Source organism: Lathamus discolor, chromosome 14, assembly GCF_037157495.1.
Source record: "Lathamus discolor isolate bLatDis1 chromosome 14, bLatDis1.hap1, whole genome shotgun sequence".
In the NCBI taxonomy this organism is placed as follows: Eukaryota; Metazoa; Chordata; class Aves; order Psittaciformes; family Psittacidae; genus Lathamus; species Lathamus discolor.
Genome location: NC_088897.1, coordinates 12178271 through 12205325, shown reverse-complemented (window position 1 = coordinate 12205325; position 27055 = coordinate 12178271). Strand labels below are relative to the sequence as shown.

At 58.0% G+C, this 27055-nt stretch overlaps 1 protein-coding gene across 1 annotated transcript; it reads left to right on the top strand.

Moving 5' to 3' along the window:
• MNT (MAX network transcriptional repressor) lies at nt 1–27055 on the top strand. Its single transcript, XM_065694373.1, has 6 exons — nt 1–145; nt 5980–6559; nt 8649–8690; nt 9375–9486; nt 23909–24101; nt 25607–27055. The coding sequence occupies exons 1-6, from the start codon at nt 73–75 to the stop codon at nt 26320–26322; spliced, it is 1716 nt and encodes a 571-aa protein (XP_065550445.1). The 5' UTR covers nt 1–72; the 3' UTR covers nt 26323–27055.

The following is a 27055-nucleotide window of genomic DNA, read 5'->3' as shown; positions in this document are numbered from 1 at the left end:
GGAGCCGCGGGGCGGCGCGGCGCCTGCGGCCGGGCCCGCGCACCGGGGAGCGGCGGCGCCGGGGCCCGCGCCATGAGCATCGAGACGCTGCTGGAGGCGGCGCGGTTCCTGGAGTGGCAGGCGCAGCAGCAGCAGAGCGCACGTGGTAAGGGGCCGCCGCCTGACAGCCGGCGCCCGCCCGGGGCGCCGCGGGCACGGGCACGGGGGCGAGGGCGGCGCCGGCCGGTCGATGGGGGGGGGGCTCCCGGTGCGAGGCGCTGCCGCGGGGGCGGCGGGGGAAGCCCGCGGCGGGCGGGAGGTGTCAGTGCGGGGGGGGGCGGCCGGGGCGGGGGGAGCGCGGCACCGCCCCGCTGTGTGCGCGGGTTGGCCGCGGGGCGCGCTCGGGGGGGGGGGGGGGGGCTCCGTGTCCGCGCCGGGGGGCTCCGGCCGCCACCGCCCCTCCCGCGGGCGCGCCGCCGCCGCGCGCTGCGTGTCCCCGCGCCGCCGGCGGGGCGGGGGCGGGGCCGTGCCGCGTGACGCGCCAGGCGCCGCCCGCCACCACGTGCGCGCGGGCCCGCCCCGCCCCTCCCCTCCCCTCCCCGCGCCCGGCCCCGCCGCTGGCGCGGGGGGGGGGGGGGTGGGGAAGGGGGGGGGAGGGGGCTGCGATGAACCGCGGGCGCGCGCGGGGGGGATCCCGCGCCGGAAGCGCCGCGGGGCCGCGCGCGCCGCTCCCCGGTCCGGTAGCGGCGGGGATCCCGCAGCCGGGAGCCGCCGGGGGCGGGGACGCCCGCGCCGCGTGAGGGCGGGAGCCGGGAGAGCGGGGCCGCGGCCCCGGGCTCCTCCCGTGCCTGCCCCCGCCGCGGGGCCCGCAGCCTCCCCAGCCCCTGCCCGCTGCGGGGCCGTGCCGCAGGCAGCGGGGGGGTGGCGGGGCCCTGCGGTGCTCCCCCAGCAGCGTCCGGGCACTTCCAGGCGTGACGCGAGTGTCCAGGGCGTCCCGTTGCCACGCTGTGCCTGCTGCCCTCCCGCCGGCTGTGCCGTGCCTCTTCCTGCCCCCTCAGCCCCTTCCTCCAATGGCAAGTTAACCCGTGGAGGCTTCGCTCTTCGTAATTCATAACCAGGGCAGCTCTTCTGCCGTGCCTTCAGCTCCCGAGGGCTGCTTGCTGCTCTGGGGAGCTGCGGTGCTGTTTGGGTTCACCTGTGTGGCTGGGGTGAAATCCTGCTTTTTACTGACTTAAAGTAGCGGGTTTGGAGGCTCTTGTGCTCGTGCGCTCCTTGCACATCCCGGGTGGATGCCGTGAGTAGCCTTGGCTTTGCTGCGCGCTTTGTGCTGGGCTCGTGTGACTTGGAAACGGGTTCCTGCGAATGCGTGAGATGGGCTCGTGTAGGTGTGTGCAGAGAGATGTGAAGCCTCAGGGGCTGGCTCGTGGTCTGAACTGTGGCGCGCTCGGTTCTCCTACACAATGGCAAGTGTCATGTAAGTGCGGGTATTAGTAATAATGCCGCTTGGAGCTCACTGCTGTGTGTGGGGTAAACCCAGCAGACTGGGGAAGCGAGGGGACGGTTGATGTTGCACGTTCCTCGTGCTGTTAACCTGTGGGAATGCAGCCGGAATGGACGCCCGTGCACATCCACCGGGTTGGCCTCGTACTCTCCAGTGTTTCTGGTGGTTCTGGGAGCCAGGATGTTGGAGCACCCCTGTCCCCTCCACTTTGCACTTCGTGCTTCATAACGCTCCTGTGCTGGCCCTTTCGATGTAAGCACGTGGCTCCCCTGCACGCTTACACACACAGAAACCCACAGCCGAGGTCTTTCTGCTCTCTGTTGCTTGCACTCCAGAGACATTTGACTTGCATTAGGGGGTGGCCGATTTCCTTGGGTTTAGGTTAATCCAGGAATGCTTCGTGTCTCAGGAAACAGATTTATTTAGAATCACACCTAACTCGTATTTGTTTCCGCAGGGTTTTTCCCATAGGCCCCGCTCAGCTTTGCTCTCTGCTTTGCTTGGTGCTGTTCCGTTCCCTTCGCAGCCTTTCGCGGTTGTGAACGCTGCCAGCCGGGGTGCTGAGCGCACAGTAAGCGCAGGCCTGTGTTCCCCAGCTCCTCTACCTGCCAGTTTGGCCCGTCTCAATGGCACGGGATTGACAGCAGGGCGTGTGGTGAGCAGAAAGGTTTCCCTTGGCCGCAGTGCTGGTGCGTGAGGAGGGGGAGGAGGAGGATGAGGGCCAGCTCTGACCCAGCATCTGTGTTCTGGCAGTGGGCTGGTACCGCAGGCTGGCTCTTGAGTTAGATGCTAACTTTGGGAAGAGCCTTGCTCTGGGATGGAGAGGATGCCTGTGTGCATTCAGGGGTAACTGCCCCGGTGCAGCCAGTTTGGGTGATCCAGGGGAGCTTCTCCTGTGTGCCTGTGTCCTGTGCTTTGATGGGCAGATTCTCTCCTCCTTTCCAAGTGAGGAGGTAGGACTGGGAAGGGTAACGGCACGTTTCCATTCATTCCCTCGAGCAGCCGGTGAAAACCCCTGCCCAGGCCGGGCGTGGGCGCAGCAGCAGCTCTTTGTTCTCCTCAGGGGATCCAGGAATCAAGCGCCGTGTCCTGGGGCTGCAGAGGGGTGAACCCCACACAAAGCGCCCTCAGCAGAGGTGGGAGAGGGAAGCTGGGCTTGTGCTGTGCTGCTGTCGGCCAGGGTTCAGGGGGGCTCAGAGAAGGGGTCACGCTTCAGGGGGGCTCAGTCCTGCAGCTTGTTCCTGGGCACTGCCAGGGGCTGTTTGCTGGCGCAGCCCCGTGTGTCAGCAGCGCTGTTATGACTCAGGGCTTGCCTGGCTCCGGCGCTGCTGCTCTCCAGTGCTGCTGACGGCTCTTACCTTCCCATTCCGGGTTCTTCCCTGCAGAGTCAGGCCCTGCAGAAGCAGAACCTAACCCCGGCTCCAGCCTGCCCTTCCTCCCAGCGGGGCACTGCCCTCCCTGGGTGCAGCCGGGCCAGCCATGGGCATGGAGAGTATCTGGAGGCTCCTGTGCCCAGCGCGTTAGAACCAGGAGGGGCTCCTGCGGGTGATGCTGCTGCAGAGCCGCTCTGAGGGGAACCCAGGGCCCTCCTCCCGGGCCTGTGGTGGCGCAGGGTGTGCATGGGGGCCCCAGAGCATTCCGTGATCCAGAGAGACACTTGAGTCTATGCAGAAAACTGCTCCACAGAGCTCACAGACACAGTCTATGCAGAGCACTGCTCCACAGCCAGTGCCCAACGGTTGATGGAGTCAGAGTGGTTTGGGCTGGAAGGGGCCTTAAAGCTCCTCCAGCTCCAGGCCCTGCCCCGGGCAGGGACCCCTTCCACTGGAGCAGCTTGCTCCAAGCCCCTGTGTCCAACCTGGCCTTGAGCACTGCCAGGGATGGGGCATCCCTGTTGTGTTCTCTCTCTGTGCTGGGGAGGGACCTTTAAGCACGGCAGAGGCACGATGCTGGGTTCCACAGAGGCTCATACCCTTGGTGAGGTCTGAGGACTGAGTGTCCCTGCTGAAACCAGGAGCGCAGAAAGGGCATTGCAGTGCTCCCCGTGCAGTGCTCCTGCAGCACCGGTGGGGCGGGAGGCCCGGGACGTGCCCTGGCCCTGGAGCACGTGTGGCTCTGCCTTGGCTGTCACTGATGCTGGCATTGCCAGGGCACGCAAGAGGGAGGAGATGCATTTGAAGCCCGTGGGTTGTGAGGTAATGCAGTTAAGGGTGCCTGGCACGGTGTATTCCTGGGCCATCAGGGCCCTAAAATAGCCCCAGTGCCCGGTCAGGAGCACTGACCCTGTTCTGTGTCCTCCTGTGATGGGATTCGCTGCTCCGTGCTGTTGCTGCTGGCGTTGCTGTTGTCCTCCTGCATGGTGACGCTGGGGTCCCCTCCCTCAGGACAAAGCCCTTTGGCAGGCGGCCTGGCTTGGGCAGGGGGGGGTTCCTTGTCCCCTGGGCTGTGGCTCAGGCCCCCGAGGGTTCTCTCCTGTTCTCTGCAGTCCGCAGACCCTTGGTGGCGGTGGGGAGCGGCGCGTCGTTCTGGTGGGCGCCTGCTGCTTCAGCTGCCCCCGGTACCCAAGAAATGCCCGGAGCCTTGTGTGCTTCCTACGCATGGGGCTTGCAGCGGCTCCTGCAGCGAGTGCATGCCATGTGAAAGGGTGAGGCACGTGAGTCTGAGCACCTTTCATTGTATGGGTGTCAGTGAAGGGGGAGCGTACCCCATGTGGAAACCCAAAGAGCTGTAGGGGGCTTTTGTAAAGCTTGTCTTTAGTTTGCTGGCAAGGCCTGAGTACAAAGTGAGCAGGAGATGGAGGTCTTGATAGCTCCGTGGAAGCGTTTCTGCCCTGAGGGGTGTGCGTGTTAGGGAGGGATGGCTTAGGGACCCTGCAGCCCTCTCCCTGCAGGAGGGGCCATAGCGGGGTCTCCTTTCCCCTCTGCATGGGTCAGACGCAGGGAGCAGTGGCTCACCGGTGCCAGGCTTTGGCTGCAGCAAAGTAATGCTTGGGCTGAACTCGTTGGCTGAAGGGGACTCCTGATGTGCAGCCCCAGGGGCCTGGCTGGCACTGAGTCAGCAGCCAGAGGCAGCTACATAAATGCTGCTGATGGGCAGCGCTCCTCGCCTCCTCCTCCTCCCGCCGGCTTCCCGGCAGTGGCCATCAGCCAGAGCGGCCCGTGGCAGCGGCTGGAACTGGGGGAGCTTTAAGGTTCCTCAACCCGAACCAGCCCGGGATGCTATGAAACCCCTCCCCCGGGGGTGTGGGGCAGGGGCGCTGTGCGGGCAAGCCCAGACTGCTCGGGTGGACGGGCTCTTCCGGGATGTTTCTTGGAGCTCCTGGGAGCTGCCCGGTACCGGCCGCCCTGTCACACCGAGCCGCAGCCCTCGCGCGGCGTTTCGCTGATCCCCGTTTCGCTGATCCCCGTTTCGCTGATCCCCGTTTCGCTGATCCCCGTTTAGTTTCCATGCACTCGTACACTGCTGCGAGGAGGTCCCAGCTCCAGGCGTGCCGCTGCAGCACCAGCTGGTGTTGCAGCCCTTGGAGGCTGTGGGGAACGGGATCTGTGGGGCCTGGACAGCGGGTTCGGGGTGTTTGATGGAGGCTGCGAGCTGCCGAGATGCGGGGCCGCTGGCGCCGCAGGGCTTGTGTAAATGAATGTCATTTGTGCCGTGTTCACCCCATGGGAGCTGCGGCCCTGCGGCGCCTTGGAGGAGGTTTATTTTCCTAGTCAGGCCACACAGATTTCATTTACTTTGCCTGGTGTTCCGAAAACACACAGGAACGCCCGCGCGTCAGAGCCACGTTCAAGAGCGCGAGCAAAACCCGCAGCCAGGAGCGCCCAATGGGTTTGTGTCGGTGCAGTGTCCCCTGAGCACTCAGCGTCCCTCGCACTTGCTGCACGGAATGCAGGGTGTTTTATCGCCGGGAGCCTGCCCGGTGCTGCCCTGCACGGGTGGGTGGTTGGCTGTGACCCGCTGCACCACAGGGATGCCTTTGCACACCGGCACAAGCAGGGAGGGCTTTGGGAAGGTGTTGCAGAAGCAGCCATCACTCGGGGTGCTGAGCCCATGCCTGCGGGCTTGTGCAAGAGCAGGCACAGGCTCCTGGCCAGGTCCTGCCGTGGCTCTCCAAGGTCCATTACCCTCGTTCAGCTCGGAAATGTGTGCCCTTGGCAAGGCCTCGCAGTGTTGGACCTCGGGAGAGGGAAGTGGCTGGATCGGGGCGTTTCTCTCCGCGTGGTCAGTGGCGTCTTGTCCCCGGTGGTGCTGGGCTTGCTGCAGCATCCCCTGGCAGCTCGGCCTCGGGTGAATGTGGGAGCAGCACGTGGGCTGTATTTAACTAGCCCGTGCTGGAGGGAAGGGGCAGCACGGCTGGGACATGGGACATGGGACATGGGACATGGGACGGGTCTCCAGGGGCGCGGGTCCTGCTGCGGGCTCCGTGTGCCGCTGCCAGCGGCCCGGTGTCAGGCCTTGGATGGGGAAGGGCCATTAACCACTGTCGGTGTCTCTTGCAGAGGAGAATGAGCAGCACGAGAAGCTCCGCCTGGAGAGGGAGCAGGAGCAGAAGAAGGCCGGGAAGGGGAGCGCGCCGCGGGCCAGCAGCGCCGCGTCCCCCGAGGAGCCCCGCGGCGAGCTGCTGGTGCCCATCTCCCCCCCGGCCCCGGCGCCGCCGCCGCCGCCCCCGCCGCTGGCAGCCCCCATTTCGGTCATTCCCATCCCCGTTGTCACCGGCCCCCCCCCGCAGGCTCAGACCGCGCTGTCCCCGCCGCTCGCCCAGCGCCACCAGCCCCTGGTGAGCGCGCCCGGCCTCAGCCCGGAGGCGCCGCCGGTCGCGCCCGTGCTCCAGCGGCCGCCGGGGCCGCTCCTGCCGGACGGGGCCGCCGCGCCCCCCCCGTCGGGCAGCCCGAAGCAGCTCCAGCATTACGCGGCGCCCGTCCTGGCCATCTCGCAGCACCATGTGGTGCAGCAGCAGCCCATCCAGCCCCAGCCCCAGGCGGCCCTGCAGCACCCGGCAGCGCCCGCGCCGCTCGGCATGCTGAAGCTGGCTCCGGCGGAGGACGCGAAACCGAACGAGCAGAAGAAGAGACCTGGCGGGTGAGTGCGTCCTGCGCATGGCGGCTTCTGAGAGGGAGCAGGCAAATGGTACCCAGAGCGGCGCGGGCCTGGAGCAGCTGCTGCTCCTGCAGAGCTGTTGGGTCGGGAGCACCAGGATGCGCGGAACTTGGGTGCCTCTTTGGTTTCTGCTAGCGCGCTCCTTACCTCCGTGTTTGTTTCCCTCCCTGGCCACACACTGCAGAGTTCTGTACAAGGATTTCGTTTTCCAAGCCAGACCTGCATTAGGACAAGTGTGTTCCCAAGTCCCAGCACTGCCTCTCTGATCTCGGGTGGCATCTGCTGTTGTGTCTGGCTAAAGATCCCTGCAAGGGAAGTCATGCAGCAGCGCTGCTGGCAGGCACCTTCCTGCAAACAGGGATGTGATCTGGGAGGTTTCATTCCCCAGGACAGAGGTGACCGTAGCTGCCGTCTCAGTTTCTTAGTGCTGTAGGTGCTAAGGGCCTCCTGCTTGTTGAGAGCTCCTGCAGCTGGAAGGGACTGAAGGCGTTCTGATCTGTCCTCGCCCTCGCACAGGACTTGTGACTGGTGTGGCTCCAGGTTGGTGTTTGTCCGACTTGTTCTTAGGGACATGGGCTGGTGCAGGCTCTGTCTTCTCAGGCGGCTGTTTCCAGATCTCTGTATCCGGATGCTCATCCTGGTGTTACTGCTTGTGGCCTGCAGAACAGATCGTTCCCTCTCTGCAGCCAGCTCCTACCTGTTTCCCTTGGCCCCTCAGTCTTCCTTCCTGCAGCAGCAGCAGCAATGACCTGGGTCTGCTCTGGCTTTCCTCCCATCCATGTCTACACCTCTGACCGTTCCCAGCTGCCTGCGGCTGGGGGTGACCGCAGTGGGGTTTACAAGGGAATGCTGGTCCAGGACGTGGCAATTCACTTGCTTTTCCTCAGGACTGGTTCGTACAGTGTTTGCTGTGAGCTGCAGTGCGGAGCCACTGTAACCCACTTGTGAGAGGAGCGCAGGGCTGTGAGATGGAACTGACCTTCCCCGTGGGCATCCTCCGTGCAAGGAGGCAGTTTCAGTATCATCCTGTGGGAGCAGGAGGAGGTGTAGGATGTAGTAGACAGAAAAAAGGGTTCATGGTGTAGATGATCCCAAAATGCATAGAAGGAAATGGGGAAAGTAGGTGAGAATGGGGAAAGCTAATGCCCTTCTAGGATGCCAGTGTAATTCCTCAAAGATGGATTGTGATCTTCGGAGCTTGTCTGCAAACCGCTCAGCTGCAGGAAGGGTTGGTGCCTTTGTGCTTCAGTCAAGTGAAGCTGCCCCTGAGGGGCTTGTGTGGGTTTGAGGGGTGCGGGGGGGGGGGGTTCCTGGTGGCTCCGGGATGGCTGCGGCTGCTCCAGCAAACTGCCCTTGTGCTCCGGGAAGCTGGGAGCCAGGGCAGCATCGCCGTGTCCGTGCTGCAGTCCAGGCCCTGCAGCCTGCGGGGCTGCCGGAGCTCTTGGCACGGGCGCAGCGGGAAGGGCTGAGCAGTGCGCAGGATTCCTGAAGTGCCTCTGGATGGGACAGCCCGTGGGGCGTGCTCGCTGTGCCCTGAGCTGCTCCGTCGGGCAAGATGTTTCCTGGGGAAAGGCTGTCAGATATTTGGTTTAAGTATTTATGAAACATTAGCACGCTCCGTGGCTGGGTATCTTCAGCCAACGGCAAGCAATTGCTTTCCATAGTGTATGGAAGGTACCTGGAGCCTCCACGTGTCTATCGATGTGTTTTATCACCGCTGTAGCTGGAGAACTGGGGTAACATGGATTCATTTGGCTTTTCCTAAAAGTATTCCTGGTTTGGAGGGTGGGGAGAGGTCAGAACCCAGACCCGGAAGCTGTCCCTGGCACACACACTGCACAGTTTGTATCCTGTGTGCGGTGTGTGCACAGTGCCTGTCCCGCCCCTGTGGAGTGTGGATTGTATCTTCCTGCAGCAGAGGTGGAAGTGTGAACGCAGCAGCGATAGCTGAACGCCTCGAGTGCTCTTTGACATTGACCTGTATGGCCTAGGCCCGCTGCTGGAAGAGCAGGCTGGATGGCTGTAGTTTCGAACTGACACTGAGTTTATCTTTGTTCTGTTTGGGTTACAGGGTTGGGACCAGGGAAGTACATAATAAATTGGAGAAGAACAGGTGCGTAGAAGGCCCGGGGCTGGGGGGTTGCTGTCGTTCCCTCTTTCCCCTTCATCCCTCTGGGCTTGGCCTGCGGTCTGTCAGTGCTTGTTCGGCTTTGGTGGGGCTTTGTTTGCTTGCTCGTAACAAACAGCCTGAGCGGAACTCCCGGTGACTTTCCCGGGATTCTCGTGGAATGGCTTCGCTTCCTGACAGCTCGTCCCAGCATCTCTTGCTTCCCGCTGCGTTCTGCTGCACTGTGTGCTGCCTTGCAATAACCCTGCAAAGCCCTGATCCCACAGAGTAAATCCCCATGTGCATAACAGTGTAACTTCACTTGATTGGAAGCAATAAAATAGCCAGGGTCAGGGGGCTGTGCACGGTGTGAACGCAGAATAAAGACCACTTCCTGAGCCAAAACTCTTGTAAGTCCGAATAGTTAAACCAGGAACGCAGTGAAAGTAGAAACAGCAGCACAGGGAGATGAGAGAGTTCATGTAAGACTGCACTGGACTGGAATCCGTGCATAGAACCCCATAGTGTTCCTGCTGGATCGAGCTGGCTCTGTTGTAAGCAGGCAGGTGACTGCTGTGCACATGTGTAGGTGCTTTGCTTGATTAAGGCCCCAGTGAAGCTCTGCCCCTCTGCTAAACTGGTGCCTGGTGTGTGCTGCCCAAGCTGACAAAACACCTCTGTTCCCTTTAGACGGGCTCATTTGAAAGAATGCTTCGAGACATTAAAGCGCAACATCCCCAACGTCGACGACAAGAAGACCTCAAACCTCAGTGTCCTAAGGAGTGCCTTGAGATACATCCAGGTACGTGTGCGCTCGCGTGGCTGGCACTGGGCAGCGCTTTACTGAAGCCAGGAATGGTGCTGACTTTGCTTAAACCAAGTTGCCTTTTCCTGTAGTGAAAAGGGGAGAGAAGAACTCCCATTGCTCCTTCTCCTTCCGTGTGAGTATAGTCACTTGGAAACTCCAGATTTCCAGAACATTCAAACCTAGGAACACTTGCTTCATGCAGTCCCCTTACAGTGGAAGCTCCAGGTTAACCATAAGTCGTCCCCCCAGTGATGGTTTTGCAGTGAACAGATAATTCAGATGATCTCAAAGAGGAACACCCAGGCTGTATAAACTGGAGCTGCTCCCTTTTGGACTAAAGGGAACTTTAATCTGCAAGTTTGGGGGAGGTTTTCTGTTTGCTTAGGAAAGACAGGTTTCCATGAAGGTTTTGAGTGTCTCAGATGTTTGGTGAGGTGGAGATACAAGTACAGGTCATCTGCTTGGAGGTGGGGAAAGACTGGAGCTGGTGGTTGTAACACAGAGCTATGGGAGGATGGAGTACCACGAGTGAGCCTGGGAGAAAGCAAAGCTGAGACTCAGCTGTGGTGCTTGCAAGGGGAGTGCAGTAGCAGTGTTAGTGTTTGGGTGTTCAGTATTTGTAAAAGCGGTTCATGGTAGCACAAAAGAAGTTCTCGGAGCTGTCCTCTGCGGTTGTGAAGTCAGTAGCATGGATTGCAATCAAAATTCATCTGGAAAATGGAAGAGTTGCTAAATTACGTTGCAGATGAAGAGAACAAATAGACCTCGCCTTGTGTCTGGAATAAAGGGGGCTGGGGACTGTGCGCAGCGGGCTTTCCCACCGTAAAGTGTTGTCTTTTTTCCTTGCTTTGTTACCGTTTTCTCTCAGATACCTTTTGATTCCTGGGCTCACAAGTACCGGACCCTGATTACCTGCAGCAGTGTGGCTGCGGAGGGTCAGGGTTAGGTCAGCTCAGCCCTCCTCGTTAGTGCTCACAGGTGCCTCCCTAGTTCTAATTAGGCAGATGCTGATGGTACCAGCTGCTGGAGGATGGCAAAGGAGGAGAAACCTGTGTTGCTGGAGAAGGTCATTTTGGAGATGTGGCTGTGGTGCAGCCTCATGGGCATTAGCGAAGGTGTGAGGTGGCAGGCAGGCAGGCTGGTGTCGGTGCAGACGAGCTTCCGTTAGCACTGAGGGAGATGGAGTGATGGGATGGCCTGCTCTGGCGTCGGGAGGTGAGTCTGGAGTTGGGATGTCACAGATGGAGCTGTTCCTGGTGCGGTGGCTGATGCTGTGTGAATGGCGATATGGGTGCAGGCTATCCAGGAGCAGGCTCTGCTCTCTGCAGCGGTTTTGTTCTGTGCTCTTGGAGACAGTTACAGATTCTCTTTGAGGATATCGGAGGAGATGGCCAGTTCTTCCTCTCCGTCTTCTCCGGGTCTGTTGTGGAGTGTTCTGAGGCTTGGACACGATGCAGTTTTGTGCTGCCTACAGGTGCATGCACCAGCTTCTCTGTGAATTGCTGGGAATTAAACTCTCATCACGTCCTGTTAAGAAGTATAAACTGCTTTTCTGATGGCGCAGAAGGTGTTCACAGATTCAGAGCTGTGTTTTGTTTCCTTTAAGTTTCTGCCTCACAGGGTCCATTTCAGTGCTGCCTTTGTCTTATCCATTCTGGGAATCAGGTGGCTGGGATCAGGTCTCTGATGTGCCTGTGCTGTTCTGTGTGCCCACCATCGGGGGCTGGAGGGGCTCTCAGGGAGGTGTAATTGCAGTGTATTTAACCATTCAGTGAACACTTAGGGTGCTGCACGACCCTGGTGGCTGGGACCCGCCTGGGTGCAGGCAGGCCATGGGCTGTGATGCAGCTCCAGCTCCTGTGCCAGGAGTGCTTGGACTGGGCCATGTGCCCTGTCACCCACAACACCCCAAGGGTGCCCAGAGCGCTCGGATGGGGCCAGTCCACGCGCTGCTGCATCCGGCTCTGTGTCCATCCATTGCTGGGCTGGCACCGGCAGAGGGTTGCTCAGGCTGCAGCCGGGCAGCGAAGGTCACGGTGACCTCAGGCCCCTCCTGGCCATGCTCTGGACAGGAGCTCCCATGGCAGCGTCCACTTCCACGTGTGCAGCGAGCACATGGTGAATGCCAGCGCTTGCACGGGGGGACCGTGTGATCGTGGTGAGCAGTGAGTGCGCAGAGCCTGCCCCGCGCTGAGCCTGCAGCAGGGCTGGCTCGCTGCCCCGTGGGTGCTTGTGTAACCTCCTCCTCGCCTTCTCCTCCCCTCTCCAGGCAAGGGTGCCTCTGGCAGCCGCTCGCTGGAGCTCACAGGGAGTATCCCAAAGCCGGGTTTTCCTTGGCAGCGCTGGGCTGTGGGGCTGTGCCGGGGTCACGGGATGCGGCTGCGCTGGAAAGCCGAGCGCTCCGTTTGTGTGTCTGAGAAAAACCGGATTATTGGAAATCTGATTTGATTTCGCAGAGGTCAGAATTAATTTTTTTGCATTATTATTATTTAATTCAGTTTGAATTCGGCTTTGCTCTGTCTCAACAAAGGCAACGTGCACCGGTGTGGGGATGGGATGAGCTGCCTGCAGGCGATGCTGGCCTCTCCCCAGCAGTTATGGAGAGCATTGGTGAGACTGCAGACTGGGCTGGGACTCCTCTTGCTAGCTAAGGGGGGATGAGATGGGCCCCAGCCTCATCTGCAGACAGGGGCACGCAGTTGGTCTGATGGCAAGAAAGAGTAATAGAACCATTGCTTTCTTGGCAGCAAATACTCCATCAGGCTTGGAGTATCACTGACAGGCTCGGTGCTCACCTCTCTCCCTCAAAAAGAGCAGAGGAATTGCACACAGGAGATTTACAAGTAAAACCTCTTACTCCTGATACAACAAAGGGGAAACCCCCCCCCGAAATCCAACCGCAGTGAGTCTTGCGGAGGGGCAGTGCAGTGTGCCAGCCTGGAGCGGGGGGCTGCCGTGCTCTGCGCCCATGGGAGCACAGCAGGGCACTGATTGCTGCAGCCGCCCTTCCACGGAATCCTTGTTGCCCTGTTCCAGCTGGAGCTTCTTAGAAACGGGCTGTTTGTGTCCTTGGCTGGGTTGCAATACTTGTATCTGCATCAGATCAGATAAGTCAGAAAGTTACATTCTGAACTTCCCATGGAGCTGTCATGTTAATTTATCCTCGGAGCTGGGCTGCTCTGCAGCAGTAAATGAGAGTCTCCGCAATTAAGCACACTGTTGCACAAAGGAAATGAGGCTGAACGCAGCTGGAAGTCACTAATCCTGTTAGAGGGTGATTCAGCGGGAGCTGGGGTGGGCTCCGGAGCCGTGACGAAGCACATTGGTTACGTGGCTGTCTCACCCTTCGCCTTCCTCCCTGCAGAGCAGGAGCCACAACACTGGAGGCTTCCAGAAAGTTTCCAAGGTGCAGCCGGGTGCTGAAATTCGAGTCTTTTTGAAGGATTCCTTTGCCCTTTAGGGGGTGTTGCAATCATCTGATTTGGAAGGTAATTGAAGCCCCGAAGCGAGACTGTTCTCCGTGTTCAGGCCATGGAGCTGCTGCGCGGGCTGGAGCAGCTCTGCTCTGGAGCCAGGCTGAGAGAGCTGGGCTGGGGCAGCCTGGAGAAGAGAAGGCTCCTGAAGGGGAGACCTGAGAGCAGCTCCAGGGCCTAAAGGGGCTGCAGGGAACCTGGAGAGGGTCTTGGGACAAGGGCCTGTAGGGACAGGACAACAGGAATGGCTTGAACCTGCCCGAGGGGAGACTGAGCTGAGCTCTTAGGCAGAAGCTCTTCCCTGTGAGGGTGCTGAGGCGCTGGCACAGGGTGCCCAGAGAAGCTGTGGCTGCCCCATCCCTGGCAGTGCTCAAGGCCAGGTTGGACACAGGGGCTTGGAGCAAGCTGCTCCAGTGGAAGGGGTCCCTGCCCGGGGCAGGGGTTGGAGCTGGGTGATCTTAAGGTCCCTTCCAACCCAAACCAGGCTGGGATTCTGTGATGTTCAAGCTGTGTCGCTGTGGTACCTGAGCACCTCCCATTTCAGGGGTTATTTTCTACTGCACACTTAGTGTAGGATGGGGTCCAGGTGATCTGCTCACCAGGTGACAAGGGGACAGGCAGGACGAGATGCCATGTGTGAGCCCAGCTGCGGGTTCCAGATCGCGCAACCCTGCCTGTTTGCCAGCGTCCCCGCCAGAACAGGCTCAGATGCTGACTAAATAGTAACGTGCTTACAAAATATTAGATAAACGCTGACTGAATAATAACGTGTTTGCCAAATACTAGATAAAACCGAGCTTCCCAGCGCGTGCACAAGGCAGAGTACATCCTTTGGAGGCTGCAGAGCAGGGCACTGCTGTGATCCGAGCTGTGGCACGTGCTGCTGGGGTACTGCAGAAGTACTGGGGGGGGGGATGCTGGGGTGATGAATGTTGGGCCTTGGTCCTGTAGAGGAGTATTTGCTCTGAGAAAGAGACTTTGGTGGATGACTGTGAATGCGTAGTCAGAGTAAAGCAGTCTCCATCTCCCACAGCTGCTGTGGTCTGGTGCTTTTCTCAGGAGCTAAAGAGGTTCATGCTGAAAACCCCTCGTGGTGGCATACGGGGCTGAAGGCACCCGACCCCTCTTGATTCCCAAGTAAATCACTGCGCTGTTCATGCAGGGGGGCACCTCCCTCATACCCTGGCCTAATGACAAGGGTGGGTTTGCGCGGCTGAGCTGGCTTCACAGTGTCCTGTGGCGTCAGCTGCCTGCTGGCCAGGTCACAGTGGTTTCCCTGTGTGGTGTGCCACTGCTCTAGGTTGAAGTCAGAAGCTTGTAATGAGACCAGTGGGGTTTTGGCGTCCCGCAGGAACGCTTAGGTCAGGGTTTAGATGTTCCTCAGGTGAAGGAGAGCTCTACAGACCCGGTGGTTTCTGGTGTAGGGAGGTGCTGTACCACACATCTGATGCTGCCATTTGCATAAGGAATAGAACTCGTTGACATTCAGGCACTGCAGTGACTGGCTTATTGATCCAGATGGATAAGCCAGGCTGCGATGCTGAGTCCAGTCAAGTTCCCCACCTTGGATAGTACAGCTGTGACTGCTGGGTTTCATTCTGTGCCAGCTGCGAGGTGAATGTACTTGTCTTAGAACTTCCTGATGAGAACTGGGTCCATCAGTCCTCACGTGAACAGCACTCTCGTGCCAGGCAGAGCTGCTTCGTGCTGTTTACCTGACCTGATCAATCGGTTCCATCTTGTCTAATTAGCCTGAATTTCTTTGCCAATGTTAAAGGCTCCCAGCAGCAATAGGCTGTGGTCATGCAGCGTGGTGTCATCCACGTTTCAGACAGGGATGAGAAATAAGGCCTTTAAAAACACAGTGTTTTGTAAAGTAAAGCAGGGTGGAACCTGCTTAAAAATGTGGGACAAGTGAGAGTTTGGATGTAGGGTTTATCTTCCTCTGGAGTCAGTGGGAGCACAGCAAGTGCAGGCTCTAGTTCCTGCCCTTAGTAGAGTCACTGGGGAACTGGTTTTAGCTTCAGAGCTGTGACACCGGGCTGCATCAATACAGGAGATGGGGCTCAACCCGAGAAGCCGGGGATGCTCAGGGAGCTTCCCATCCCTTGGCACTGGGCGTGCTGATCCGAGCCAGCCCGTTCCCAGTGCAGGTGTGTTTGCAAAGCTTCCAGCGTGTATCCCAGCCCTGTGCTGAGCGTGCAGGACGCTGACCCCGTTTTCCCTTTGGATGACTTGCACGGTCTTTGAGTGGAAAAACAGGGGATTCCTGTCCTGAACCGGAGGCTTTGTGCTGGAGCTGGCACAAGCCCTGCGGGCTCCAGGGCAGTGCAGGTGCCCGGGATCCAGCCCTGTGCCCGGAGGGAGGCTCCTTCCACAGAGCAGTGAGTGGATTTTATTGGCAGGAGCGGCCCCAGAGCGTGTCGTGCAGTGGAGTGTTTCCAGTGCCCCGTGTTTGAACCCCGTGCACCAGGTGGAAGCTGTTCCTTAACCTTTGCCAAAGGGTTGGTGAGGTTTTTAACAGCGTCTCACTCCTGACTCATCCATGAGCACTTGGTAGGGGCGAATGTCCTGGTTTCAGGACACTTCAAGGCAGTAAGCAGTGACAATTCTGTAATTGTTAGGGAACCTCTGCTATCGTGCTGCTGGCATTAAAGTCCTAGCTTAAAGAAGTGCTCAAGGTTGTAAAACCCAAACCAGCCTGTGAGTGAGCACAGCAGTGCTGCTCGTGTGGTAGCTGGTTTAGGTTGTATTTGGGTGCTGTTGCTTGTCCTGGCTGTCATCTGCTATTGGAGAGGAGCGCATGTGGTGCGATGTGAGTGGTGATAACTACAGCTGACTGCACAGGCTCTGCTGTATGGGTACTGTTGCACAGGTCCCTACCTTCAGAACAAGGCAAAACCCCCAGATGAAAATAGCCCCCGCAGACATCGTGACTGGTTGGTTGGCTGGGTTGTGAGTTTGTTCTTCCCTTGGGAGCCTGATGCGGAGGAGGCCGGGCCTGTGGCACCAGTCACAGCGTGGTTTGGGCTCCTGCTCTCGTTACCTGTAGCCAGGGTGTTGATACACCCCGGTGGTTTTGAGGTGTTGATACACCTTAACATTGCAGTGACGCAGTTATTGACAATTAAAATGCCAAACAAGTAGTTGCAGGGGAGCAGTAAGTGGTGTGTGTGCTCGAGTGCGGCAGAGCCCGCCCAGCCCTGCACACTTCCATCCCTGTGGCCATCGTCAACTGCAGAACAGTCAACGAGGAGGACTCTGAAACCCTGGTGCAGCGGTGGGAGCTGGAGTCGCTCTCATCGCCCGTTGTGTTGGCATTACTGTGATGTGATAGCAATGCTGATAAAACGTGCTTTGGAGGGTGTGGAAATAGGAATGTGTTTATGACGAGGTCGCTTGTCTCGGTTGTTACCAGAGATCAGTGGTGACTGATCCTGCCAGTGCCTTGGGCCTGCCCTGCACGTCTCATGGCTTTATCTGGACACTTCTCTCTCTATAGCCGTGACTTTTGTTGTCTCTCTGCTCCCTGTCACTGTGGGGAGGGCCCACACAGGCCGTGGAAGGTGGGTGACCTGGTGGCAAGTGAAGCTGCTCCTGCACAGGATGTTAACACTGCATCAAACCAACCAAAGAGAAAACAAAGAGGGAGAAAATGGATTCATTTTTTCCCAGTTTCTTCTCCTTTTATCTCTCTTGGTCACCTTTTAGGTGATCACAAGTTAAAATGCTGTATCGGGTTTGAGTTGAGAATGTCCCTTTGACTGTGGGCTGCTTGCTGTCGTCTTGAATCTCTCTTGGTGTCATGCTGTTCGTTCAGGGTCAGCCAGTGTAGCACCCCCAGGAGAAAACGCAGTCCCCAGTCTGATGATGAGGGTGTCAGGTAGGGGCTGTTGGTCCTGTGGTGCTGGGATGCATCCTGATCCGAGTGACCGGGCTGCTCGGCTCGTCTTGGGGCAGCACAGAGGGGAAATGGTGTGTGAAGGGGAGGTGCTGGCTGTGACCCGCTGGCCTGTGCGCATCGGGTGCCTCCTGTAGGGCAGGTACCCGCTTGTTCCCTGGATTCATTGAGGACAGGAACGGGCTCCCCGAGGGTGATTGTGGCATTTCCTGTGGCGCTGGAAGGAACAACGTGACTTTGCCTCTGCTCCCCAAAGGCTGAGGTCTGAGAGGAAGTGGCCTCTAAGGAAGCTGGGTCTCATTCTGCAGTGGGGCTGTGCGCGGGCTGGGGGGGTTGCACAAGGCTGCTGATGGTTGCTGGGCTCTGTTCTTGCCGAGCACTGTGTGTGGTGATTCAGAGCTTGTCCCCAGCAGCCGGCACCTTCCCATCGCTTCATGTCTAGGATTTCTGTGGGACTTCAGCTACCTTAAGGCCGCCCGTTGGGGCTTGGTGTACCAGGCAGAGTAACTCCAGCCTTAGGACGCCTTCATGAGTAGCAGTGAGGAGTCGGTGCTGTCAAGCACCACAACAATCCTAAACCCTTAAGCACAGAGGTCGAGGTTTTCACCCGTGTGCACAGCTGTGACTCAGAGCCGGGCACAGGTACTGGAGTCATTTGTACCTAATAGCTGGGTTTTACGTCCTCCCACTGCCACCGTGGCCGTAACAGTGGGGGAGGTAGGTTAGAGAAATCCTCTGGTGACCCAGATCTGCTCTGTGGGCCGTAGGTGGATCCATTGGGATGTGAGTAACTGGCACTGACCTCCTTACAGGGATGGAGGTGCAGGGAAGAGGGGTGATGTGGGAGGCTGGCATCCTCTGTGTCACCAGCACCTCGGCCCCCGCCATGGTGGTCATCATCTGCCGGGGAGGGTGGTTCATGAGAACTTATGCTGGGGCCACCATCGCCTGCCAGGGCTGTGGGACAAGCTTAGCACTTAGTCACTGCAAGTAACATCTTTTGAGCACTGAATTCCTCTTAACCGTGAGAGTCCCACAGAAACCAGATCTGCTGGGAGAAGCCAGCACGGTTTGGCGCTTCCCTGGGCATGGCTTTGCCTTTCCCCGCTTTGTGTTTGTGTTCTGCGTGTTCCAGTCATTTGCTGCCTTTCCTTTTTCTTTCCTGAATTTATTCTTTGTCTTCCTGATCCGGATTCTCCCTACCCTCTGCCCTAGTAACTGCTTGTACTTTGTGCAGAGAGCGGTGCTTCGGGACGCTGGCTCCTCCTGGGTCTGCAAGGCCAGTGCAATCAGCCGTGTGTCAGCTGTAGCTGTGTTCCAGATACTATAGCCCAGGGTCTGCCTTTACCAGGATTCTTAAGTGCTAACGATGTGCAAATAATGAATGTAAATAGCAGAGCATGTCAAGTGCTCATTTCCCCAGGATTTCTCTGCTCCTTCCTGTTCTGTGAAGTATTTGTATCTGGATACTCACCTCTTCCCTTGCAAGTGGTGGGTGCACAGCCCTGGTGAGGACCGCTCCTGCCCAGCTCGGTTCTGTACCTGCAGAAGAGCCGGTGCAGCCCCTGCAGCAGTGACTTGCTGGTTTCCTGAAGTCACTGTGCTTGTGCGTGCGAGGGCGCAGCCGCCTCCCGGAGCGCGGCACTGCCCTTTGGCTGCCTTCCTGGTGCGGGGTTGGCACTGGGAAGAGCCGGGCCATGAGGCTGCTGGCAGATGTCCATGGGTCAGCCTGCACGCAGGGGTTCCTTGGAAGGCTCCACAGGGAGGCAGCGGTGCCCGGGATGGGATCCGTGTGCTGCAGGGTGCTGGTGGTGAGGCCTGCGGGGAGCATGGGGTGGTCTGTGTTTGACCTTGCACGTCTCGTTTTGGTTTTGGTGCTCCTGTAAAAGGGTCACTTTGAGACCCGGCACCGGGCACAGGCAGCAGTAGCCTGGAGTCCTTGAGCTCCTCCCGCCCTCAGCTCACAAGCTGACTGGTAGGAACTGGTCCCTGCAGGACCCCGTCCTGCGGTTCCCCAGCGCTGAGCACTTGGTGCCGTTTGGGTCGAGCCTGTTGTGATTTTGCATCCATGGTGCTGTCCTGAGCAGAGGCTCTCGGGGAGGCACGTGGAGACCCTGCAGTGGTGCGGTCTGTCCGGGTGCAGCTGTGCGGGTGCTTTCAGCTGTGGTGCTGCTGTGCCACGACCTGCATCTTCCCATCAGTGGTGCCGGGTTAGCGCATCCGGACCACTGCAGGATTGCGGCTCCAGCAGCCTGCTGAATGAAGCAGTTGCCATGGAAACCATGGCTTTGGTTCCCATGGCAACCAACTGGGGCTGCACACAGGCAGGAGGAGGGTACCACTGCTACCTCCGCTGGTCCTGCCCAGTGCTGCTTTCCGCTGACTGATGCCATTGGCATCAGCAGGAGCTTGGGTGCAGCAGGTCCCTTGCCTGCAGGCCCCTGTAGGTGCTGTTACCTCTCCTGGCACGCTTGCTGGCATGTGGAGGCTGGGGATGCTGGCCTGATGCTATGGGGGGAACCAGCTTTGGGGTTCCGTGCTTTCATGGGCTCCCCTTCATGGCAGCAGGTTGGGTAGAGTTGGATGCTGGGCTTTAAACAAGCTGCTGAAGAACTTCACAGAAAAGGTAGCAGGATTCACAGCAGGAATCCCCCGAACTGATACAATAATGAACCCCCCAAAGTACTCCGGGGGAGTGTGGTATCTGCCAACAGTGGGGCCGTGGGCTGTGTGGGGACTGTGGGTTCCTCACTTCATTGGCTCGTGTTTCTGGTGCAGCGTTTGTGGAGACGGGCTGGTGGGCTGCTCGTGCTGCAGCTCTGCTGCACCGTGGGAGTCCACGAAAGAAGATCCTTTTCTTAGGTTTTAGCTTTTTTTCCCATTACGCAGGGGCACCAGAACGCCGTATGGCAGTGGGAAGCCTGGGTCAGGTCCGTGCTGAATCCCATGGAGATGCTGCAGGTGGGACTGTGCTCAGGGACCTGCCCTGGCCCAGCCGTTCCTATTTGCTGCAGCGGCTGTGGTCCCGATAGCAAAGAGTTACAGTCTGGCTCAGAACTGCAAATCACTTTCGTGATTGCCCATTGATGAGGAGTTTTTAATCAGTGAATGCCATGTAATAGAACACAAGGGCTGAAATGCGCTTTGGGAAAAGCTCATCATTGAAAGTGTGTTCTTAAATTGCTAATATAATGTTTATAAGGGGAGCTTTTTAACAACACCTTTTAAACCTCACTAATGCCAGCTGCAGGGCTGGCTTTATTCTTGAGGCAGGCGCAGGGAAAGCATTGGGGCATTATTTTCCATCTTGACATAAGGATAAGCAATTTAATTACAACCAGCTATAAAATGGAAAATCCTTCACGGTGATGAATGGCTGTTGCTGTGTAGTGACAACAGGAGTTGGTGTCTGGCGAACGGGATGCACGCGAGGATGGGCTCAAAGGAGTGAAATGTTAGAACTGGTGCTGTTGGGTGTTTGCTGTCGCTGCTGTTGTGCTGGTCTTGCTTTATCATCCACGTGGGTAGAGGCTGCCATGTGTAAAGGAGGACGATCAGATACAGGGAGCAAAAGCAAACCCATGTGTGGATTTTAGTGTGGCTTGTGCTGCTTAAATGAAAGATGATGGGACTTCACTGCCCAGGCCCTTGGTGCTGCCGAGCAAAGGGCTTGCTCTGGGCATCAGACTCAGGCAAAACTTCCCAAGTGTCGGGAGTCGCGGCTGGATTCACGTGAAGATGAGGGAATCCATGACTCCTTCCTGGGGTGGATCCGCGTCCCCACGTCAGGGCTTCCAGCGAAGCGCTTGTGGGATATTTTTAAGTGCATAGAAGTGAAAAATAAACCAGGTTTGAAGTTCCTCACCCTGCAGAGTAAAAGTTGCCCGGGCAACCGAGGCTGCCAGCTTCTTCACGCTAAAAAAAGCAACCCTGCCATCATCACTGCACAGACATACGGAGCAGGGTCTGGGCCCAAGTTTGTTGCTTGGGAAAAGAGCAGTCTCGGGGCGTGTGTCTGGGGAGCTGGCAGGAATCGCGCTGCCTGCCTGGGTACGGGGGGCTGTGCTCTGATCGAGTCTCACCGGGTCTGGGTGGTGAGAGCCCCGCTGCTTGCAGAGCAGAGAACCAAACCCGAGGTGTCTGCCCCTTGCCTCCTGCAGGGGTTTGCAGCTCCCGGTGCTCTCTGAGCAAGTGGGAAAACAGAAATGCCGGTAGCTCCAGTGGGATTCCCACCATGTGGAACCAGGGTCGGTGTGTCGGGAGCCGGGGTCGGTGTGTCGGGAGCCGGGGTCGGTGTGTCGGGAGCCGGGGTCGGTGTGTCGGGAGCCGGGGTCGGTGTGTCGGGAGCCGGGGTCGGTGTGTCGGGAGCCGGGGTCGGTGTGTCGGGAGCCGGGGTCGGTGTGTCGGGAGCCGGGGTCGGTGTGTCGGGAGCCAGGATCAGTGTGTCGGGAGCTGGGATTGGTGTGGCAGGAGCCAGGGTCGGTGTGTCAGGAACCAGGTTAAGTGGAGGGGTTCGCAGCAGGCAGCTGCAGGCGTGATGCTGCCCGTGTGCTGCTTCCCTGGTTAAGGAGGCACAGGCTGGCAGCGATGCTGGGTGCAGGAGGGAGGGGTGCTGGCTCCGTGGGGGTGGTGTAGGCTGTGGGAGCCCAGGTCCTCGTCCTCAGTAAGCCCATGACATGAGTCAGGAGGAAACTCCCCTGCAGTGGTGCTTGTAATCGATCCACATTCAGACAGCTCTAAGTCAGGTAAACTTTGAAATCTCTCAAGTTCTCATCTCTCTGAGGGTGTTCTTCATGAGTAGGCAGGCGAGCACAGTCAGAGTGACTAAGGTTTGGCCGTGACTGTGGACTTCCTGCTGGCTGACGGGACAGCCTGGCAGCCGCCGTGGGCAGGCTGACCTGCAGAAGGTAACTGGTGATGGGCAGGTGCCAGGGATCCTCTATCCCAGGGGCTGCTGGTGGTGCTGGACAGAGGGGACATGGGGAAACATGAACCCACCCTCTTCCGTCCTGCCTGCTGGTGCAAAGAGGTTCAAAGGCAGGAGGGTCCCTGCTCCTCTCAGCAGGTTCCTGCGCAGGGTCTGTTGCTGCGCCCAGGCTCATGCGGTGCAGGGCATGCAACCAGACCATGCAGAGGTGGGAAGGGGCTGCACCCTGCAGGGCAGGGCTGGGAGCTGCGGGAGAGGGAGGGAGGCTCTGGTGAATCGCAGCCAAGTTCATGACTGGGGCAGAGCCGCTCAGCCGGGAGATCCATTGTTAGCACCGCGAATTGCTCTGTCCTGGAGTAGCGTTGGAGGGACTGCCCGTGCCAGCAGAGACTCCAGCCCATCTGCTGCCGCAGCTCCCCTTGGAGAGCACCCAGGCCGGGAGCAGCCTGTGGCTGCGCTGGGTGCGCCAGGAGCTGCTGCCTCTCAAGGCCTTTCCCAGCAGCGGAGTCCCAGAGCGTGTGCAGGGGCAGGGGAGCATCCTCAGAGCGACTCCGGCCCCGCTGGTGCCTGCGAGGGTTCTGCCCCTCCAGTAATCACAGGCTCATGAGCAGCCGCCAGCGCCTGCTCCCTCGGAGCTGAGCCCTCCCCGGGTGCTGGGAGCTCCTCGCAGCAGGGCAGGAAGCCAGACCTGCTTGAAGTGCCTGTGCTGGGCCGGGAAGGTGCTGAGGCTCCTGCACGTCTTGCTTGCTTATCCCGGGAAGCTGCGCTGCTGCTCTGCCCTTGCAGGGCCGTGCCCTGCGAGTGCCTGCAGAGGAGTGCTGCAGAGCGGGGCTGGGCTCCCGTCACCACGCAGCAGTTCTCGGCTCGGGGTTTCTCCTGCCTGCTGTGTTCCTGATGGCACAGCGAGGGGGAGGCCATTCAGACAAGTTATCTTCTCACATGTTTAAACCTGAGCACTGGAGCTCCGTCATCACCTTCGCTTTTCCCCTCCATCCCCCCCTTTTCTGCAGGGGGTTTCTATCCCCTTCAAAGATGTGGGGTATTTTCCACCTCTCAAGCCGTGGGCCAGCAGTCAGATGCTGTGTAAGAGCGGTGCTCTGTGTAGATGCTTCCTTTCCACGGGGATGCTTGGAAATAGATGTATGTAGTAGAAGCTCTATAGCCCCACTCTCTGGTGGCTGACTCTCAGTGGTGCCATGGCCTCTTGCCTGGCATTCAGAGGGAGCTGCACCCATTTCCCTCCCTTTGCCCCTTCCCACCAGTCCGTGATGAGCCCTGATGCTCTTCAGGTATTTCATGAGGCAGGTGAAGTGAGGCTGACGTTGGGAGCTCAGTACGGGCACTGTTACTCTAAACTGATGCAGAAGTGCAGCAAAGAGAGCTCCCTTGGACTGAGACAGAACAGAGGAGGCCTGGTTTATGCTGCTGCACCTCCAGCAATTACCTGGGACCTTGGGCAAGTCCCCTCGTGGTCCACGAGTGCTCTGCATCTGTGAGTCATTTGGTGTGTGCTTAGAGAGCCTTGCTCTTGTGTTTGCACACAAGTGCCATCAGCGTCCTGTGTTCAATGTAGGAAGCCAGCAGGGTGGAAGCGCAGTGCTGGAAGTGTCTGGCTTCCACCTCATATGATCTATCTGATATGAGTCACAGTCATAATGCAGTGCTCTTGGCTCTTAGCTCTTTAGTTCTGCTGGGGAGGTCGGAGCAAAGGGGAAGAATGCAGGAGGAAGGTTTCATTTTCTCTCTTCAGGGTGGCAAATACTTACAGAGAGGAAACCTCACCGCTTTCCCTGAGGAGTTCTGGGCTTTACCCTTACCCCTGGGGTTGAAGGGACTCGCACAATGTGGTTCAGCATTTCTGGTTTGGGGGTTCAGTGGTTTTCCTTCAGAAGGCAGGAAGCTGTTGGCCACAGCGACTCTGGGTTTCTGTGGCCACCGCTTGTCCTTCTGCTTTCCCTTTCTGCCTGAGCTTGAAAGGTGTAACTGTACCTGAACACCTTTTACACCAGCATAACTGTTAAAAAGAGGAGCTGTGGGCATGGCAGTGACCGGGTTAGCGCAGGTGACGCTTGTCTTTGTTCTCCTTAGGTTTATTTTTCTTCCCTCTGTCTTTAGACTTTAAAGAGGAAGGAAAAGGAGTATGAACACGAGATGGAGCGGCTGGCGAGAGAGAAGATTGCTACCCAGCAGCGCCTGGCGGAGCTGAAGAACGAGCTGAGCCAGTGGATGGACATCCTGGAGATCGACAGGATTATCCGGCAGACGGTTCAGCCGGAGGATGACCAGGCATCTACCTCGACTGCATCAGGTACCCGTAAGGTTTCTCCTGATCCTCACTGCACATCACAGACACAGCTGTGTAGTGGTGGCAGGGGGGGTGTCTTCATTTAGCACCATCCAGGTTTCTTTGCACTCAGATATGTTTTCAAGTGTTTTGTAATGATTGCTGTTGGTCTGCTAACAACTGCTGCCTGTGCAAGGCAGACTGAAAAGCTGCGTCAGCATTAGGGAGACACAAAGTGCAGGTTTGTGCATTTGATCTGCTGGTCCCTCACATGGAGGTCTCTGCTTTCAAAACCCAGTTTTCCTGTTGTGCAGCTCTGCAGCCCTGCTTTTAGAACCGGGTGGTGCATGAGCATCCTGATGCGTTTGTGCATGGATGTGGGAGGGTGTTCAGCCACGTAGAGAAGGAGGAGTTGGTACAGGAAGGATCGCCCGAGCATTTGAGCAACTTGATGAACCCTCACATTGTGTGAAAAGGATTCACAGGGAAGATGAAATGATGGAATATGTGACGTGCCATTCCCAGTACAGTGTGAGCTAGGAGAGTGCACGCTTCCCTCGTACCAGTGACCTGCAGCAGGAAGAACAGGCAGTCGTGGACGTGCAGCACTTTGTTTGCTGGAGATGAGGAGGCTGTAGCAATCCATATCCACTTGCAGGAGTTCCTTCAAGTCGTGACAGCATTTGCTCTTGGCACTGCAGGCAGACATGCAGCAGGTTCCAGGAAGGGAAAACGTCTGTTTTCTGGTTCATTCAGGCTTGTATTGGGCTCATCACCTTTGAGCACACTTGCAGATTCCAAGTGTAGGCTGATGGAAGTTGAGAGTAGGAGTCAATAGGAGTGTCAGCCATCCACCGCTGCTGAAAATGATCAGTTTGAGCTACCAGTAACCACAAAGCTGGCAAAAGGGAAGCGTCTTCCCTGTTTTCCTGCTGCTTCTGTATCTTCTGAGATTTTCGGTCTCTACTGCATGGCTTTAGAGCAGGCGGTGCGGGGTGCTCTGCTCGTCTTCTGATCTCCGCAGGGTCAGCATGTTCCTGCATTGCTTCCTTAGTTCCTGGACTGGGCAAGAGTCCACTTCCCAGAACCACACGAGGAAGTTGCTGCCATGTTTCTCCATGGCTGTTCCCTTCCCACTCTGGGAGTGGAATGGGTGGTACTGATCGGTGGAACAGCTGGACAGGGAAGGATTCCGTGTTCCTCCTCAGCGCCGAGTTCAGCCTGGCTGCGCTCCTTCTGCCTCTGCTTGCGTTGCTTCCCTTGCTGCCGCGCGGGATCTCAGCCTGTTGTGAGCACCCCTTTCTGGCTGGGGCTTTGAGCTGCTCACACCTCCAGGTCCTTGGCTCAGAAGCAGGGAGGAGAGGAGTGTGCTGCTCCACTGGGGCTTGGTGGAGCCGGCTGTGCTGTGCCATGTGTTCTGCCTGCCTGTAGCTCAGCGGCGACTCCTGCTGCCCGTCAGGGAGGCTGCTCGGTCCGGTCCGTGCTCTGCTTCCCTTGTTACGGGAGTCTCTTCCTTTCATTTTTTGCAGAGGGCGAAGACAACATGGATGAGGACATGGAAGATGACAGGCCAGTGAACTCATTACCAAAACTAACCCAGCGGCAGCACCCGGAGCTGCTGAAAGCCGTCCCCACAAACGCTGCTTCCCACCACCCGGCGGTCCTGCCGCAGCACCTGCCCATCCAGCAGAAACAGACCCCAGCCCACCCTCCGCCTCCCATCCAGACACAAGCACTGGTCCAGCCGCAGGCGATCGTCCCCGCACAGACTCACATCGTGGCGGCTTCGACAGTGCAATCGACTGTTATAGCCCACACGGCCACTACCCACGCTTCGGTCATCCAGACTGTCAACCACGTGATTCAGGGTCCACAGACCAAGCACATTGCTCACATTGCACCTTCCACATCCAGCCCCGTGCAACTCACCACTGCTGCTCAGCCTATCGGCCACATCACTGTGCACCCAGCCACCATCAACCACATGGCCCACCTCGGCCAGCAGCTGCCCATCTACCCTCAGCCCGTGGCCGTCAGCCAGCCCGTCGTGAGCCACATCGCTCACACGATCTCGCACCAGCAAGTGAATGGAACCACGAGCCTTGGCCAGCAGGCGGTGATGGCCAAGCCCGCTGTAGGAACCCAGGTTGTCCATCACCCGCAGTTAGTGGGGCAGACGGTCCTAAACCCGGTGACTATGGTGACCATGCCGTCGTTCCCCGTGAGCACGCTGAAGCTGGCCTAGAGGGGACCGCCCGGCCGCGAGGTCTTTGTTGGGAACCTTTCCTAAACTCCATACATTCCAACCAGGTCCGGCCCCATGGGAGGGAGGTGCAGAGGTGCTGGGGGGGGCCGGGCCGGGCTGCACAGCCCCCGGGGGCCACCCTGGAGCCGGGAGCCGGGGACGGGCCCCTCTGCACTTGAATTTTGGTGATTGAGGAGACTTCAGAGACAGTCGTTCTGGTGATTTTTTTTCCTTTTATGTGTAATCAGTGGGTATGGATATGATGTTCTTCGGACTTCTCATTTCCCCCTTTCATGTGTTGCTTCTTTGTAGAATAAAAAATTGCTGATCTCTTTACTGAGACATTGCTTAGAATGGGAAAAAACCAACCATAGAAGTCTATATTTATATATATGTGTGTATGTGTGTGTATATATATGTATATACATATATATATAAATATAACGTTTGAAGAAGGCCTTTTGTAAGGTTGATTATTTTGCAGGATTATTAGACAAAGCTCGTTTCTGGAGGAAGGAGACAGAGTGTGCTCTCTACATAGGAAACCTTAAGATAGATGGTTTGGTGGACCAGGGTACATCTGCAGTGACAAAGGAACCCCAACACAAACGGTGTCAAAGGTATTTCCCATCAATATCGTACATTTCAGAAACCATCTACAATCACTGTGACTTGTTATGGCATTTTAAGGAAATTCTCTGTCCTGTCTAATAAAAGGAAAAAGAATGCACAA

Coding starts and splice junctions, on each gene's coding strand:
- MNT (XM_065694373.1), top strand. CDS start 73: ATGAGCATCGAGACGCTGCTGGAGGCGGCGCGGTTCCTGGAGTGGCAG. Junction 6,560..8,648: donor CAGAAGAAGAGACCTGGCGG/GTGAGTGCGTCC, acceptor TTTGGGTTACAG/GGTTGGGACCAGGGAAGTAC. Junction 9,487..23,908: donor GTGCCTTGAGATACATCCAG/GTACGTGTGCGC, acceptor CTCTGTCTTTAG/ACTTTAAAGAGGAAGGAAAA.